The 16,521-nt window shown below is 44.2% G+C and overlaps 2 protein-coding genes across 3 annotated transcripts in view; one reads left to right on the forward strand and one right to left on the reverse strand.

The window, feature by feature from the left end:
• cnih2 (cornichon family AMPA receptor auxiliary protein 2) overlaps positions 1-793 on the reverse strand; it is a 54,995-nt gene extending 54,202 nt beyond the window's left edge. Inside the window, exons 1-3 of one of the 2 annotated variants that reach the window (XR_007040165.1) lie at positions 474-793; positions 275-401; positions 89-168 (exon numbers count right to left, since the gene is read on the reverse strand). The gene's annotated coding sequence lies outside the window, so the exon portion shown is untranslated. Of the gene's footprint in view, positions 1-88; positions 172-274; positions 402-473 lie in introns of both variants that reach the window. The other variant, XR_007040163.1, reaches the window with a different exon arrangement.
• Positions 794-9,778: 8,985 nt separating this feature from the next.
• Positions 9,779-16,521, forward strand: part of slc8a4a (solute carrier family 8 member 4a) — a 54,694-nt gene continuing 47,951 nt past the window's right edge. Inside the window, exons 1-3 of the mRNA XM_047379861.1 lie at positions 9,779-11,083; positions 11,407-11,482; positions 14,630-16,031. Of these exons, the coding sequence (XP_047235817.1) occupies positions 14,688-16,031 (1,344 nt within the window). The 5' untranslated portion in view covers positions 9,779-11,083; positions 11,407-11,482; positions 14,630-14,687. The remainder of the gene's footprint in view (positions 11,084-11,406; positions 11,483-14,629; positions 16,032-16,521) is intronic.

The raw sequence follows: 16,521 nt of genomic DNA on the forward strand, positions 1-16,521 counted from the left end.
ACCAGGTTTATTCTCAGGAAGTGACTGCTGGATCAGCCGATGTCAGGCCAAATAGCTGGGTGCAGGATGGTAGTGTGGAATTTCTCACCTTTTTTCCACAGGGTGAGACAGGCAGGAGCAGCCATACAGCTGTTGCTCATCAAGGAGCAATCAAGAAAAGCTCTTAACCTGCTGGAAACCAGTATCAGATTGTTTGCTCACTTAAAGTGGTAAACAGAACAACAAGACCAGCTTAATAGTTGACATGTTTTACCTTAAGTATTCTGATTCTTACCTTGGCGGTGCTGCTCCTTCCTCAAAGTTATTGCTCTAAGGACACTTGCCTGGTTTCTCAGTCTTCGTCCCATCCTTTATCCAGTGGATGTATGTATCACTTGAAGCCTTCTCTCATTTCCCTAGACCTACAAGCACAAGGAAAGGGCTCAGAAACAGCTGCTGCCCAAGGCTCTGCTTGTCCACCCTCCAATACCAACCTCCTGGAAGGAACTCCTTGCAGCTTAATTCAGTCTGCCAAAACTCAGTCTCCGTGGCTTACTTCTCATGGAACATTTTCTACTCCCAAGAAAGCATCATCTCAACCCACCATTCACTTGCCTCCATAACTCACGCTCGCCTTTTCTTCAGTGCTTCAACACGCTGTGGCCCCCAGCTGATCGAGCAGCTGTCACTTCCTGAGGATAAACTTGTTCAAACTTTCATTCTGTCTCCATGCTTGTTGCCTCCACTAGTATCCTAGTCCCACAGAACATGACAGAAGCATGGATTCAGGTAACAAACAGAATGAACCAGTGGCAAACAACAAAAACCAGAAGGTTTTAATACTGAGGGACGTGTAGTATAAACCAATGAACTGAGAGAGGAACTAATCAGGAGGGATATGGGACAGCTGGTGACCAGGGATGCAGGAGAACTGAGGAGTGACTAATTAACACAAATGAGCAGGGAGGTGACCAGAACATGAGTACCCAAAACTCAAAAAACTGACAAAGATCCTAGCATTAATACCCTTTCTTCCTGATTCTGAGGCTGTGAAATAAAACAAGAAACTTTATAGAAATAAAAGCAAAAGTTTAATTTATTAACTTTGAAGGAGAACAGTCCTTTTAATGTGCAGAATAAGCCCTTTCCCACTAGTCTCTATTCAGCATGGTTTGATACGGCTCTACTCGCTTTTTAGGCTTTTTTATTAGTAATGGTTATGTTACTATTTTTAGTACCTGGTTTGATGTGGTTCAAATCGTGCTGATCAGAAGACTGTCACAGCATATTTTAATAACTAATATCTTCATCTGTTGTACATGACCACTATAGGTGGTTAGCATTAGGTACAATTAGCTTATCCTCACACACATTTAAGCTCGTATCCTACAGTTTGATAGCGCTCCATGGCTTCCCTCTTTCTCCTGTACTGATCCAGAGTTCTTTGTCTTGCCACCCGAAGCCTTCGGATTTCACTGAGTATGACAACAGCCACACAAACACAACAGCCATAGACTGAGCAGCAGTCTATGGCTGTTAAGCCGACTCGAGACGGGTCGAGTATATTAGGTACTAATAGAAAAAGTCCATTGCATTCCAGTCAGGGCTTGTTGGGACATTATTCCAAACCCCACCTCATTTTTCAAGGAATTAGCCTCTGCCTGTGCTTCACCTGCTAAAACAGTTCAGCATGCATGGTGTAAAAGATCTATTAACTCTGCTGTGTGTTAGAGCTGAACTTCAGTGATGGATTCTCACATTTTTTAAGGCGCCTGAGGAGATTTTAAACAAGCTAAATAATGTAGTGGGGATGTTTTTTAATGCCTTCTTCCAAAAGGCAATAAAAAAAGATTTGCATCAGTTTACTCTGAGCAACACCTTCTCCTCACCAAAGCTAAAGGCACATACATTATCTGCTCCCACCTACAAGTGGATAAAAAACAGCTACAGTGAAACTGTTAAGTATTTCAAAAGCACATTTAGCTAAGATGATAAGAGAAAGGTAGACCAAGAGGTTTTTAATTTCCCTTTATCATTCTAAGAGTGTGTATATGCAGATATTCAGCTGACTGTTTGCAGTCACCTGCTCTTCTAAACAGTGTGACTATGTTCAGAGACACATCACTACAGGTGACAGTACAAACCTTTCCTTCAGTATCAGCACACGGTTTGAAACTGACTCTTCTCTGCAGGAACACATCTCTCTGCTGAGCTGCTCCTCCTCATTCCTCCGGCACCCTCTGTCCTCCAGCTCTCAGTCTAATCTCTTTTATTTTCCTCCAAGGTTTGACACAATTATCCCTTCAAGCCTGCCCCTCATAATCATAACAGGCAATCATGCACCTATAAAACTAAATGAACACTGTCTAAATGACGGCAATATTGCTTGCACCACTGGCACCGCAGATTTAAAGATGTAGACCTGAATATTTCTGAGTGGGAACAAGTGGGTGGTTAAACATACTTGAATATTCAGGGATATTTATCATAAAACTTTGCCAAAATATGATAACCTTTTTACACCAAAGAGCCATATATAACCAGTTTGACGCATTACTCGTAGACATGTTAACATTCTGACATTAGGAATCAGTATAACATGACTGATGACTGTAATAAATGCAATATATATGCACATAATTTCATTAGGTAAGGCCATTAAGGTTGGATTTTTTGTTTCATGGCTCCAAATTTTAAAGTGTTTTAAAATGTTTGTTGTTGAGCATCTGTATTTATTTTGTCATCCCCTTGCTTAGTTTAGCACCAGCTTTATTTTCACTTAATTTTCTATAAATTCTTTGGCATTCCTAAAAGAAATACCCTATTCTCTTCATTCTTTAGGTGTAGTTTAATCTCATGCATTGTTACTTTTATTTCTTTAAACAAGATATATTACTGCCCTATATCACATATGGACACAATTTCCATATGAAACATTGGTCAAATTATCACCAAATACCATATATTGCCAGATAATGAACTCTTCTCAAGCATTTTCTCATCCTTGTTCTTCCCAGATGGATTTAGAGAGAGGAGTAACTATGCCATGTGCTTACATCTTTGTTTTTTGTAGGGTTTGTCTCTGTTCTGTTAACTAGTATACCTTTGTGCTAGTATGGAAACATCACACTTAATAATTCCTGAAGTACATTTTAGCGTAAGAGGTAAGATGTTTTATCTAATCTAAGGGCACAAAACACATCTGACTAATAAAAACAATACTCTACTGATAGACTTGTGGACAAGGATAGTCACAGATGCTAAATGTTGACAAGCCCGACTTTGCATATTCTTCAAATTCTGAAAAATTACAAATCGGAGCAAATTACTTGCCATTCCCAAAGACCAGCACTGTTCACTATGTAATTCCGGTGAGGAGACAGCTAGAAAGACTGAACCAGAGTAAGGCTACATGTCAGCCATAGAGTCCTGAAGGCCTGTGCAGAGCAGCACTGTGGGATTCTGCAGCACCTCTTCAACCTTAGCCTGGCCCAGAAGAAGGTTCCAGTGTTGTGGAAGACCTCCTGTCTTGTTCCAGTACCAAAGAAAACTCACCCATCAGTCCTCAATGACTATAGACCTGATGCCCTGACATCTCACATCATGAAGGTCCTAGAGAGACTCCTGTTGGAGGACCCCCTTCAGCTGACTTATCTCTGTGGAGTTGGAGTTGAAGATGCCATCATACACCTGCTTCAACAAACCCACAGTCATCTGGAGAAAGCCATCAGCACTGTGAGGTTCGTGTTCTTTGATTTCTCCAGTGCATTTAAAACAATTCAACCTGATTTGCTTTTTCAGAAACTCCAGAAGACTCAGGTGGAGGCCTCAACAATCTCCTGGATCAAAGACTACATGACAAACAGACCACAGTTTGTGAGACTGAAGGGTTGTGTGTCTAACCAGGTAGTCAGCAGCACAGGAGCACCACAGGGGACTGTACTCTCACCATTCCTTTTCACTCTGTACACCTCAGACTTCCAGTACAAGACAGACTCCTGTCATCTGCAGAAATACTCGGAGGATTCTGCAGTCGTGGGGTGGATCAGAGAAGGACAAGAAGCTGAGTACAGGAAGGTGGTGGACCGCTTTGTGGCATGGTGTGGAAACAATCATCTCATTTTGAACGTCACTAAAACAAAGGAGATGATTGTAGATTTTTAGAGAAACAGGAATAAGTCAAAAACTATTTCTATCTTGGGAGAAGAAGTGGAGGTGGTGGAGGAGTATAAATACATTACCGGTCAAAAACGTTCTTATTTAATGGTTTTCTTTATGTTTATGACCATTTACATTGTACGTAGATTCTCAATGAAGGCATCAAAACAGTGAATGAACTCATATGTATGTAGCAAACCAAAAATGATAAAATAACTTTAAATATGTTAAATATGTTATATTTGAGAATCTATATTTTAGAATCCCTTTTCTGTAATGACTGAAATAACAACCTTTGGCCGTCTCTCAATGAATGTCTAGGAAGTTCTTTCAAGATCATTTCAGGTGACCACCTCATGAAGCTCATCGAGAGAATGCCAAGAGATTAAAGCAGTCATCAAAGCAAAGGGTGGCTATTTTGTAAAAATCTAAAATGTAAAAATGTTTAGAGTTATTTCACACTTTTTGTTTACTATATAATTCCATGTGTGTTCATTAACAGGTTTGTTGTCTCTGGTGAGAATCTACAATTTAAATAGTCGTGAAAATAAAGAGACCCATTAAGTGAGAAAGGAGTTATAAAACCTTTGACCGGTAGTGTACCTCGGGGTTAACCTGGACAACAGGCTGGAGTGGAGATGCAACTGTAAAGCTGTCTACAAGAAGGGACAGAGCAGACTGTACTTCTTGAGGAAGCTAGGACCTTTGGTATTTCCAACAAGATGCTGCATATCTTCTATAAGTCTGTTGTGGAGAGTCTGATCTCTTCTGCCATCATCTGCTGGGGAAGCAGCATCAGAGCCAGGGACTTAAAAAACCTCAACAAGCTGATAAAGAAGGCTGGTTCTGTTCTGGGGACTCCTCTAGAAGCTCTGGAGATCATTGTACAAAAAAGGATGCTTCATCAAATGGAGAACATTATAGAGAACCCTGAGCATCCTCTTCATGAGTCTGTCCTACAACAACAGAGTGTCTTCAGTCAGAGGCTTCTTCAGATCTGCTGTAAGACAGACCACTACAGGAGATCCTTCCTGCCCACAGCCATCAGCATCTAGAACGGCTTATTAAAGAAACATGCATAATATGAGCTACAACAACACTTATTCCATTGATGAATAAAGTATTTTTGAATTGAATTGAATTAAATTCAGATTGTGTGGGGGAAAATACCATCTGCTGAAACGAGGTGGTAATTGGAATAATTCCTGTGTTCAATTAAATTGTCTAAATTGTAATTAAAATAATGTGGCTATTTTTTTTTAAACAGAACACAAATCGTATATGAAGCATTCCAACAGATGCTTCATATGCAAATAATAAGCAGAAATCAGAAGAAGATATGTATTTTTATCATAACTGAAAGGCATTAATAGACCTCTATTGTACTGAGCAGCTGTGATTAGGGATTGTGGTCAGATTTGCTGGGAAGGGGGATCATAGGGTGAGGTGGCGGGGTTCCAGAAGAGCCATCAGATGAGCCTCAAATCCATATAAAACCATAATACCTATTTATTCAGTAAGATTAAAAGGATGTAATTGTGTGTCCTTCTTTTAAGTGATCATACATGCACACATAGTGCAGTGTATTTGTATAGACTAAATGTATGCGTTTAGTAATCTGATGCATATTTAGCCTCAATGTTTTGGGTTTTGTTTTTGGTTTTTTCTGAGTAAATCAGTTCAAGGCATATGTCATTACACTATCTATAATAATATGTGCCATTGCTTTAGACACTTCATTGTAACGTGGTCCTCATTACGCCAGGATCCGGGGTTCTCAGTTTAATGAAACATTTGTAAAGTAAAACATTTTCTCTGTTGCTGCAATACCTTCTACACATGCTCTATTTTGTTAGCATCATGTCATAATTACCTAAATCATATTATGACTTAGGCAATTATGACATGAGGCTGATGCTTCTGGAGGCACAATCTCATCAATGGTGAATGGAAAGACCCCTGCACAGACAGGATTGCTGAAACAATATAATAGAAAGCCAGCAGGTCACTGCATGTACTGGGATGTACCAGTTCCATTGTAATTCCTCTGTTACATGAAGCCTCAAAAGACTCAACAGTTCACTGTTGTTTTATTTCTCTGTGTTTGAATTTCACACAAGCTAATGTTTAGGCCCACTGTTTATGTCTACTATTCTCTTTTGATACAGTCATATTCAATTAATTAGAATATGTGTTTCGATGAGGCTCGTTTGTCAGATCAAAACAACCTTTTGAAAATAAAAACAGGTAGTAAACATATCTTTTATCATTTATGTATTAAAAATATTTTTTATTGGTCTAATGTAATATGTGGATACACAAAATTGATTCATTTTAACCATTAGGCCAATAGTTTTTAAAACATTTCCTGAACCAACTTACTGATAAAAAACATGCTTGTTCAGTGTGTACTTTTTATTTCAATTTACTGTTCCTCTTCTTCCACTCATTTATAGTGTGTGCTTGAATATACAATTAGTACCCTATAGGCATCCACTAAGTGTAGGATAAGTCCTCAATCCAACAAACCAAGTTAGTCAATATTCATTGATGGAGCTACCTTAACATGGTGGAGGGGTTTGAGTGCTCAAATGATCCTAGAGGCTATGTTGTCTGGGGCCTAAATGCCCCTGGTAGAGTCTCCCATGGCAAACAGGCTCTAGGTGATGGGTCAGACAAAGAGTGGTTCAAGAATCCCTCATGAGGACCAAAACATCGAGGCACGTGACGTCGCCCGGTACGGCGGAGCCGGGGCCCCACCCTGGAGCCAGGCCTGGGGTCGGGACTCGTTGGAGAGCGCCTGGTGGCCGGGTTGCTCCTCGCGGGACCCGGCCGGGCCAAGCCCGAATGAGAGACGCGAGGCCGTCCCCCAATGGGCCCACCACCTGCAGGGGGAACCGTGAGGGACCGGTGCAAAGAGGATTGGGTGGCAGACGAAGGTGGAGACCTCAGCGGCCCGATCCCCGGATGCTTAGGCTGGCTCTAGGGACGTGGAATGTCACCTCGCTGGGGGGGAAGGAGCCTGAGCTTGTGCGGGAGGTCGAGAGATATCGACTAGAAATAGTCGGGCTCGCCTCCACGCACAGCGTGGGCTCTGGAACCCATCTCCTTGAGAGGGGTTGGACTCTCTTCTACTCTGGAGTGGCCCATGGGGAGAGGCAGCGGGCTGGTGTGGGTTTGCTTGTTGCCCCCCAACTCAGGCGTCTCGTGTTGGGGTTTACCCCAGTGGATGAGAGGGTCGTATCCCTGCGCCTTCGGGTTGGGGAGAGGTCTCTGACTATCATTTCAGCCTACGGGCCGAGTGGTAGTGCAGAGTACCCGGCCTTCTTGGCGTCCCTATCGGTGGTGCTGGACAGTGCCCCTCCCGGGGACTCCATTATTCTGCTGGGGGACTTCAACGCCCACGTGGGGAACGACAGTGACACCTGGAGAGGCGTGATCGGGAGGAATGGCCTCCCCAATCTGAATCCGAGTGGTGTTTTGTTATTGGACTTCTGTGCTAGTCACGGATTGTCCATATCGAACACCATGTTCAAACATAAGGGTGTCCATCAGTGCACTTGGCACCAGGACAACCTAGGCAGGAGGTCGATGATCGACTTTGTTGTCGTATCATCAGACCTTCGGCCGCATGTTTTGGACACTCAGGTGAAGAGAGGGGCTGAGCTGTCCACTGATCACCACCTGGTGGTGAGTTGGATCCGCTGGAGGAGGAGAAAGCCGGACAGACTTGGCAGGCCCAAGCGCATAGTGAGGGTCTGCTGGGAACGCCTGGCGGAGCCCTCGGCCAGGGATGTATTCAACTCCCACCTCCGGGAGAGCTTCGACCAGATCCCGGGGGATGTTGGAGACATAGAGTCCGAGTGGACCATGTTCTCCGCATCTATTGTCGATGCTGCTGCGGCCGTAAGGTCTGCGGTGCCTGTCGCGGCGGCAATCCCAGAACCCGGTGGTGGAAACCGGCAGTAAGGGATGCTGTCAAGCTGAAGAAGGAGTCCTATCGGCTGTGGTTGGCTTGTGAGACTCCTGAGGCGGCTGACGGGTACCAAGAGGCCAAGCGTGCTGCGGCCCGGGCTGTGGCAGAGTCAAAAACTCTGGCCTGGGAGGAGTTCGGTGAGGCCATGGAGAAGGACTACCTGTTGGCCTCGAAGCGATTCTGGCAAACCGTCCGGCGCCTCAGGAGGGGGAAGCAGTGCTTCGCTAACACTGTTTATAGTGGGGGTGGGAGACTGCTGACCTCGACTGAGGACATTATCGGGCGGTGGAAGGAGTACTTCGAGGATCTCCTCAATCCTGCCATCACGCATTCCGTGGTGGAAACAGAGACTGGGGACTCGGGGGTTGGACTCTTTCATCACCCAGGCTGAAGTGACCGAGGTGGTTAAAAAGCTCCGTGGTGGCAAGGCTTCGGGGGTGGATGAGATCCGCCCTGAGTTTGCCCAACCGGTTCACATGTGTTTTGTGGACCTGGAGAAGGTATTCGATTGTGTCCCTCGTGATGCCCTGTGGGGGTGCTCCAGGAGTATGAATCGGGGGCCCTTTATTAGGGGCCATCCGGTCCCTGTACGAGCGGAGCAGGAGTTTGGTCCGCATTGCCGGCACTAAGTCGGACCTGTTCCCGGTGCATGTGGGATTCCGGCAGGGTTGCCCTTTGTCACGGTCCTGTTCATAACTTTTATGGACAGGATTTCTAGACGCAGCCAAGGGCTGGAGGGGGTCTGGTTTGGGGACCAGTGGATTTCGTCTCTTCTTTTTGCAGATGACGTGGTCCTGCTGGCCCCCTTTAGCCAAGACCTACAGCATGCGCTGTGGCGGTTTGCAGCCGAGTGTGAAGCGGCTGGGATTAGGATCAGCTCCTCCAAGTCCGAGGCCATGGTACTCGACCGGAAAAGGGTGGCTTGTCCTCTTCAGGTTGGAGGGGAGTTCCTGCCTCAAGTGGAGGAGTTTAAGTATCTCGAGGTCTTGTTCACGAGTGAGGGAAGAATGGAGCGGGAGATCGACAGACGGATCAGTGTGACTGCCACAGTAATGGGGGCGCTGTGCCGGTCCATTGTGGTGAAGAGAGAGCTGAGCCGAAAAGCAAAGCTCTCAATTTACCGGTCGGTCTACGTTCCTACCCTCACCTATGGCCATGAACTTTGGGTCATGACTGAAAGAACGAGATCCCGGATACAAGCGGCTGAAATGAGCTTCCTCTGTAGGGTGGCCGGGCACTCCCCTAGAGATAGGGTGAGGAGCTCGGCCATCCGGGAGGGGCTTGGAGTAGAGCCGCTGCTCCTCCACATCGAGAGGAGCCAGTTGAGGTGGCTCGGGCATCTATACCGGATGCCTCCTGGACGCCTTCCTCGGGAGGTGTTCCAGGCACGTCCCACCGGGAGGAGGCCCAGGGGATGGCCCAGGACATGCTGGAGGGACTATGTCTCTCGGCTGGCCTGGGAACGCCTCGGGCTCCCCCTGGAGGAGCTGGAGGAGGTGTCTGGAGAGAGGGACGTCTGGGCGTCTCTGCTGAGTCTGCTGCCCCCACGACCCGGTCCCGGATAAGCGGAAGACGACGAGTACAAGTACGAGGAGCTAATGGTGTTTAGGTTCCAGAGAAAACATTAATTTCATAAAAACTGTAAAGTGCTGAATTTAATTTTAATAGTTAGCAGCTGCATGACATTTGCTTGTGTACACCTCCAGATACTTAAATACGTTAGACTGACTTTTCAATAGACGAGCCTGATCAATTTCTAAAACAATAATTTAATTTAAAGCAGCCATTCTGCTACATTTATTTTACACAATCCTCCATCAGGAAACTAAATTTAGTTTCCTTTTTCTTCTACACCTTATTGCATCTGTTTGCACAACTGGTCAGTTTTTGTATTTTCTGTGAAGACATTGAGTTTGATCATTTGGCCACGTGTCTTTCTGAGGATGAGATTGAGACTTTGTGTTTTCTCTGTGCTACATATAACCTTCCAGGCTAAAACACCACAGCAGACACCCAGGCATCAACATCTGGGGGCTCAAAAGAAGAACTGAGCCACTTCCCAGTCTTCCCCACCAGGTTACCTGGTCTACGGCTATGATGAGTGCAATTGTGTGGTTTGTTTAGAGTCAAATGTCCATTCATTCATCCCGGACTCCTGATGCGCAATCAGGACGACCAACCGTGCGTGTAGCGCCGCTTGTGAACGTCTCCTCCCCTGTTTCTGCAGTGTTACTGTTTTCGCTCCTCCGCTCGTCGCTTCTTGTGCCAATCCGGCCCACGCCGCAAGATGAAGACGAGCCTTCGATTTGCATAGCACCAAAACTCCTTCTTTCCTGTCTGCCACCATCCCTCCGCTTGATGTCCATCTTGTCCTGCTCCGTGCTGTTTGCGTCCTCTCGATTCTTCACCATCCATTCACGCCTACTCTCATGTGCGGTCCTTGGTTATTCTTTGCGTTATCCAGCTCAGACAGAGGCGCGAAGGAATTTTTCCCAATCAAATTGTTTCTGGATTTCAACTGAAAAAAAAATCGTATTTTTCCCCTAAACTGACGAATCTCCTGATTTTTTATTTAAGCAGTGCAAATAAGGATAGAGCTAGAAATTTATTTATTATTTTTACGCATCAACAACCGCACGCAGTCTGGAGAGAAGAATCCGGAATTTGTGGATTTAGGTATTGAAATAAAACATTCAGCTTTGGGAACGGTGTTGCAGTGATGATTCAAAAAGCAAATCACTAAGAGGAAGTGATCGGACTGCCTTAAGTTTGCTGATGTAGGGTAACTGTCAGGAGAACATCGAGGAAACTGAGTGGGGAGCGACGCGTCATTTCCAAGATACCAGCGCAACAAGCCAGGACCATTACACCAGCCCGCTGCGTGGATGACACACAGGCTGTCTTCCAGCGCTGGGGTGGTGCAGGGTGGCCACGGTGCGACCAGGATCCAGCTGAGCTTCTGGGCTTTCTGTGAGTATCTGTGCCACAGCTGTGCGCAACGATCGGACCTCTCTGCTTGGCTTCTCATGGGATAATCACTTTATGTCTGCGTCTCTAATCGAGCGGTTTCAGATCTCCTTTGTAACTTGGCATTTCTAATCGACTTTAATGCGCAACTTTGGTTTTTATTCGTGTTTTTCTTTTCCCAGCCGTTCAATCTGCAGGCAGGCATTTATTTATTTATTTAAATAAGCTCATTAAAACTCTGTAACATCGAACGCTCTCCTGGAGAAATGGGTATTGTACAACACTCCCTACAATTGATTAATTACAGATAAATTGTGTTTCCACAGAGCAACATGAGGGAGAAGTTCACCTCCTGAGGCTACAACTTCTACACTGGGCTGACTCACTAACAACTGGTTTCAGGTGAGCAATGTAGTAATAACATGCAATTTAATACAAAAAATAAAGGACATCTTCGCATCCATCCATTGCTTTCACTATCAATGCCTTTAATAAACAATGAATGCATTTGAATGTAAACCCAACCTGCATTTCATTTTTCCCTGGACTTTGTGTGCTGTCCAGGAATTCCTATACAGATGCCAAAAATTGTGTTAGCACCTCTAGCAATAAATTCATCATTTATTCCAATGGTGTAGTGTTATACAGGAGACTTCAGATAAATCCAGCCTTTCATTGAAGGACATTAAATTACTGTGGGAAAAGTCACATGTTAATCCATAACTGTTTGTTATATGTACATATTAAATCCACAGTGGTACAGTTGTTGGTAATCTTACTGTCAATACTTGGTCCAAACACCTTCTGAATTAATGTCCTTCTAAAAGACAGAACAATGACATATTTTCAGTTTTCTGTTACAGTCCACCAGTTTTTTTTTATTATTATTGTATTTAAAACAATCAATGATGCCATGTAGCCAAGATTTTCAAGGTATCTGGAAGAGAAACAAGCCCACAGCATCATAGATCCTCTACTGTACTTAGAAGTGGGTGTGAAGTGCTCTTCCACATATTCTTCAATTGCTTCACTCCAAACCCATGTGGAGTGTCTGTTGCTAAAAAAGCTTTATCTAAGTTTCATCTGACTGAAGCACACAGTTCCAGTTAAAGGCTCAGTAGAGCAAACTCCAACTAAGGGACGCTGGTAGACACAAAACTTTACAGGGACACAAGATCTGAATCCAAAGTTCAGAATCAAATTTTTGCTGAGAATAATTGCCTGGGCTAGTATTCCAAACACATAAAAAACTGAGATAACATGAAAATACAAAAAAAAAACAAGTTACCAGCTATCCTAATGAATTTATGGTCTCAACTACAGGCTTGAAGTATTTTGTACTACAACATGATCTTTTTGTAAACCATATCTTATTTACTGGTGAGATAGACATTTTGGCTTCTGAGTTTGGACATGCACATGTAACATTTTTTCTTCTGCTATGGTGCATTTTTGAAAAATAGGGGGTTTCACAATGCAGTCCCATCTACCCAAACATTACTAGAATAGTATGCTAGAATTTAAAATGATGACTGATACAAAGACGACAACAAGATGCTCTTTGCTGTAGTTCTTTAACAGGGCTTTCCATCAGTTGTAGAATACACTTGGGTCAAAACAAAGAATTTATTTGAAAACTTTTTACATATCTCTGCCAGGGGTGCCAACAAATTTATCCGCACCTGTAGGTGTTTTATCTTATTTGTCACAGCTTCTTTGCTTTCCTCCTTTTTGCTACTTGACTTTCCGTTCCCTGAATAGCAGAGATGACATTTAATAGAGCGCTCAAATCTTACTGTGACTGTATGCACACACGTACACAAACGGACTCAAAACAAGAGCATGCAGGCATCAAAATGACTCATTATGTGCAAGTGTTTATTTGCTGACCTTTGAACCTCTGCTTGGCAGACAGAAAAATGTTAGAGGATTAAATCTTCACTGTTTAACTTGGGTTGTGTTCATTTTTTGTTCGTTTTATTGTTTTAAAAGCTGAAATGAATATTGTTCTTTATGAAATCTCAAAGGTGCATCCCGCTGGGCCCAGCAAACTGATAAATGCTTTTAATCAAGAAGTAAACGATAAAACCCCTCAGTGCAGAGTTCTTTGGTTTCCACTGATAATTGGTATTCTTCCATAGAATCAATGAAATGCAAGGAGGGTTAAATATTTCATTCCTTGAAGTTGGGTTGATTTAAAAAATCCAATGAAACAATAGAAGAACCCTAATTATCAGTTCCCACTGGAGGTTTTGGTGAGGAATCCATTGCAGAACACTGTAGAAACACACAGATTCTCTCTGCTGTAGTCAAAAGAAGTGTTTTATTTGAGCATCACTACCAGTTGGAAAGCTTGCTTTTGCCAAAGAAGCGTCACCCACTCACACATTTGTGCAGGCTTGTGTGCCAAATAAAAGGGATTGCTTTTTATTTTATACATCTGCAGCTGATTTCAGTGAGTGGAGGAATTTTAATGGTTCTACTTGCTTACTGCTGTCCATGGTGCTGAACCCACTGGCGTTTGACTCACTGCAATAGGCATACAGGTGTTGTCACTGTGTTGCACGGAGATGCAGAAATGCAGTCCATTTGTTATTTCCCTTATGACATGCAGGCAAAAAATTACAGCTTCATTTGTGCATCTGTGGTTTTCTGTTCCCCCGTGAAATTAAATCTCAAAGGGGAAATGTGCTCTCCTGTTAGGTTGGTCAGAGTGCAGGATGCAGATGCTCCTCTGCTGCATGCCAATGAGAGCATGTCCTGTATATAAAGCAAAATGAATCTCCACTGCTGTTGATAGGAAACCTATTTTAGGATGGAGATGGTCTTAAATTTTTTATTAGGAGGCACCAGGTTAAATTAATTGACTTTTCTTTGGCTGTTTCTCACTGCTCATGCCACTGGAGATGTTATTTCCCTGGATAGCATTGATGCTGTAGCCTGAATTGTTCACTCAAAACCGTTAAAAGACGGCTGCTAAGAAAGCCACTGTAGGATTATTTTAAGGTCTCCCTATTTATACGTTATGTAAAGCACAAAACTAGAGGTGTTTACTACGCCTTAGCATTTTGCAGTCCTTTCCATACAGTTTTCATGAGCTACGGGGATTGTTTTTCTTTTAAATAATAATGTATAAGAGCTTACCAAGGGACCAAACCTCTTTTCTTATTTTTTCTTAATACCAAGAAGGATTATTTCTGGATCCTCATCAAACTATGGAGTATGCAGTGGACTTAGTCACTTTTCCCCTCGATACTACAGGTGCAGAGCGTAACATTTGCAGTTTCTCTGCACGCAATAGACACATTAAATGTGTAGGAGTGTAACTGGATTGTTCAATACCAATGAGTCAACCATAAGTAGCCGCAAATGTTTCTGGCTCACTGAGCTTGGACTGAACAAACTGTTGGATCCCACATGATTTTCATATAAAAGAGCATGACCGGGACTGCTTTTTTTTTTTTTGGTATGAAAGTAAGTATGAAAGTTTTTATAAGGTCCTGTGTCTGGAACACTCCTTAAAGTCTTTTTTTTTCTGTTCTCTTGCAGGGGTACCTTCTGTGAACCTTCAAATGTGACATAGTTTATTCTTCAGCATTAGAAGATCATGACTTCAGACAAATGTGCCATGAGTTTACCACGACCCATCACCCAGTGGATATTTGTCTCTTTTTTGCTGGTTCTTCTGCCTGGAGTCACTCATTTCTCCCACGGCAGCTCTAGCCATGAAGACACCAGTGACGCCCCGAAAAACTGCTCCAGCGAGGACAACTGTTCAGATGGCGTGGTGCTGCCCATGTGGAACCCCCAGAACCCTGCGGTGGGGGACAAGGTGGCTCGCGCCATTGTTTACTTTGCGGCTCTTATATACATGTTCCTGGGTATGTCCATTATCGCGGATCGTTTCATGTCTTCTATCGAGGTCATCACCTCTCAGGAAAAAGAGATCACCATCAAAAAGCCAAATGGTGAAACGACAACAACCACAGTGCGCATCTGGAATGAAACGGTATCTAACCTGACCTTGATGGCTCTGGGTTCCTCAGCACCAGAGATCCTGCTCTCTGTCATCGAAGTACTTGGCCACAACTTTGAAGCCGGATCTCTGGGGCCCAGCACTATCGTGGGCAGTGCCGCATTCAACATGTTCATTATTATCGCCATCTGTGTCTACGTGGTGCCAGAAAACGAGACTCGTAAGATAAAGCATCTGAGGGTGTTCTTTGTCACTGCCGCCTGGAGCGTGTTCGCCTACATCTGGCTGTACCTCATCCTATCTGTGTTCTCCCCCGGAGAGGTGGAGGTTTGGGAGGCAGTCCTCACCTTCCTGTTCTTCCCTCTCTGCGTGCTACAAGCCTGGATCGCAGACCGCCGCCTGCTCTTCTACAAGTACGTCCACAAGCGTTACCGCACCGACAAGACCCGTGGCATCATCATTGAATCTGAAGGGGATGCCATGTTCACTAAAATGGACCTGGAGATGGACGGACAGGGTGCAAACTCCCACCCTCACAACAAGGAGGCTCTGGATGGGATGCTAGAGGGGGTGGAAGAAGGTGGAGGAATGAGCGCTGAGCAAGACCAAGAGGAGGAGGCCCGTCGGGAGATGGCGCGCACCTTGAAAGACTTAAAACAGAGGCATCCAGACAAAGACATGGAGCAGCTGATTGAGATGGCCAACTACCAAGTGCTGGTCCAGCAGCAGAAGAGCCGGGCTTTCTATCGCATTCAAGCCACACGCATGATGATTGGAGCCGGGAACATACTGAAAAAGCATGCTGCTGACCAGGCCAGGAAGGTGGTGAGCTGTCATGAGGCCAGCGGGCAGGAAGAAGATCCCAACACCATCTACCTGCAGTTCGACCCCTCTCACTACCAGTGCTTTGAAAACTGTGGTTCCCTGAAACTGACGGTGAGCCGCCATGGAGGAGAGTCTGGCTGCACAGTTAAGGTAAGAGCTAAAACCCAGTTATATTGAACGTTGCACATGTTTGTCATTTTACAACCACACATTTTACGTGTTAGACCAACACTGTACACCAACATTTACCATTTAAGTGTATAATGCATTTGTATGCCTGCCTGTAATCTGATACCCATGAATAAAATCCAGTGCAACCAGTTGCAATCAGAAGTCTACTAATTTGTAAATTGAGACCACCAGTGTGCAGTGTAATCTCACTATAAATCCAGCTGTTCTTTGAAGGTAATCAAGGTTTGTTAGAGAACATTACTGAACAATCAGCATCATGAAGACAAATGAACACAGTAGACTGGTCAGAGAGAAAGTTGTGGAAGGCTTAAAGCAGAACTGGGTTACAGAAAAATTTTTAAATCTCACCAAGGTCTGTTCAATTCATCATCTTAAAAATGAAAAGAGCATTACTCTACAAACTGCTACCAAGACATTTCCTTGCACCCAAGCTAATAGGCTGTGAAGA

The sequence above is a fragment of the Girardinichthys multiradiatus genome, chromosome 11 (assembly GCF_021462225.1).
Source record: "Girardinichthys multiradiatus isolate DD_20200921_A chromosome 11, DD_fGirMul_XY1, whole genome shotgun sequence".
Taxonomy (NCBI): Eukaryota; Metazoa; Chordata; class Actinopteri; order Cyprinodontiformes; family Goodeidae; genus Girardinichthys; species Girardinichthys multiradiatus.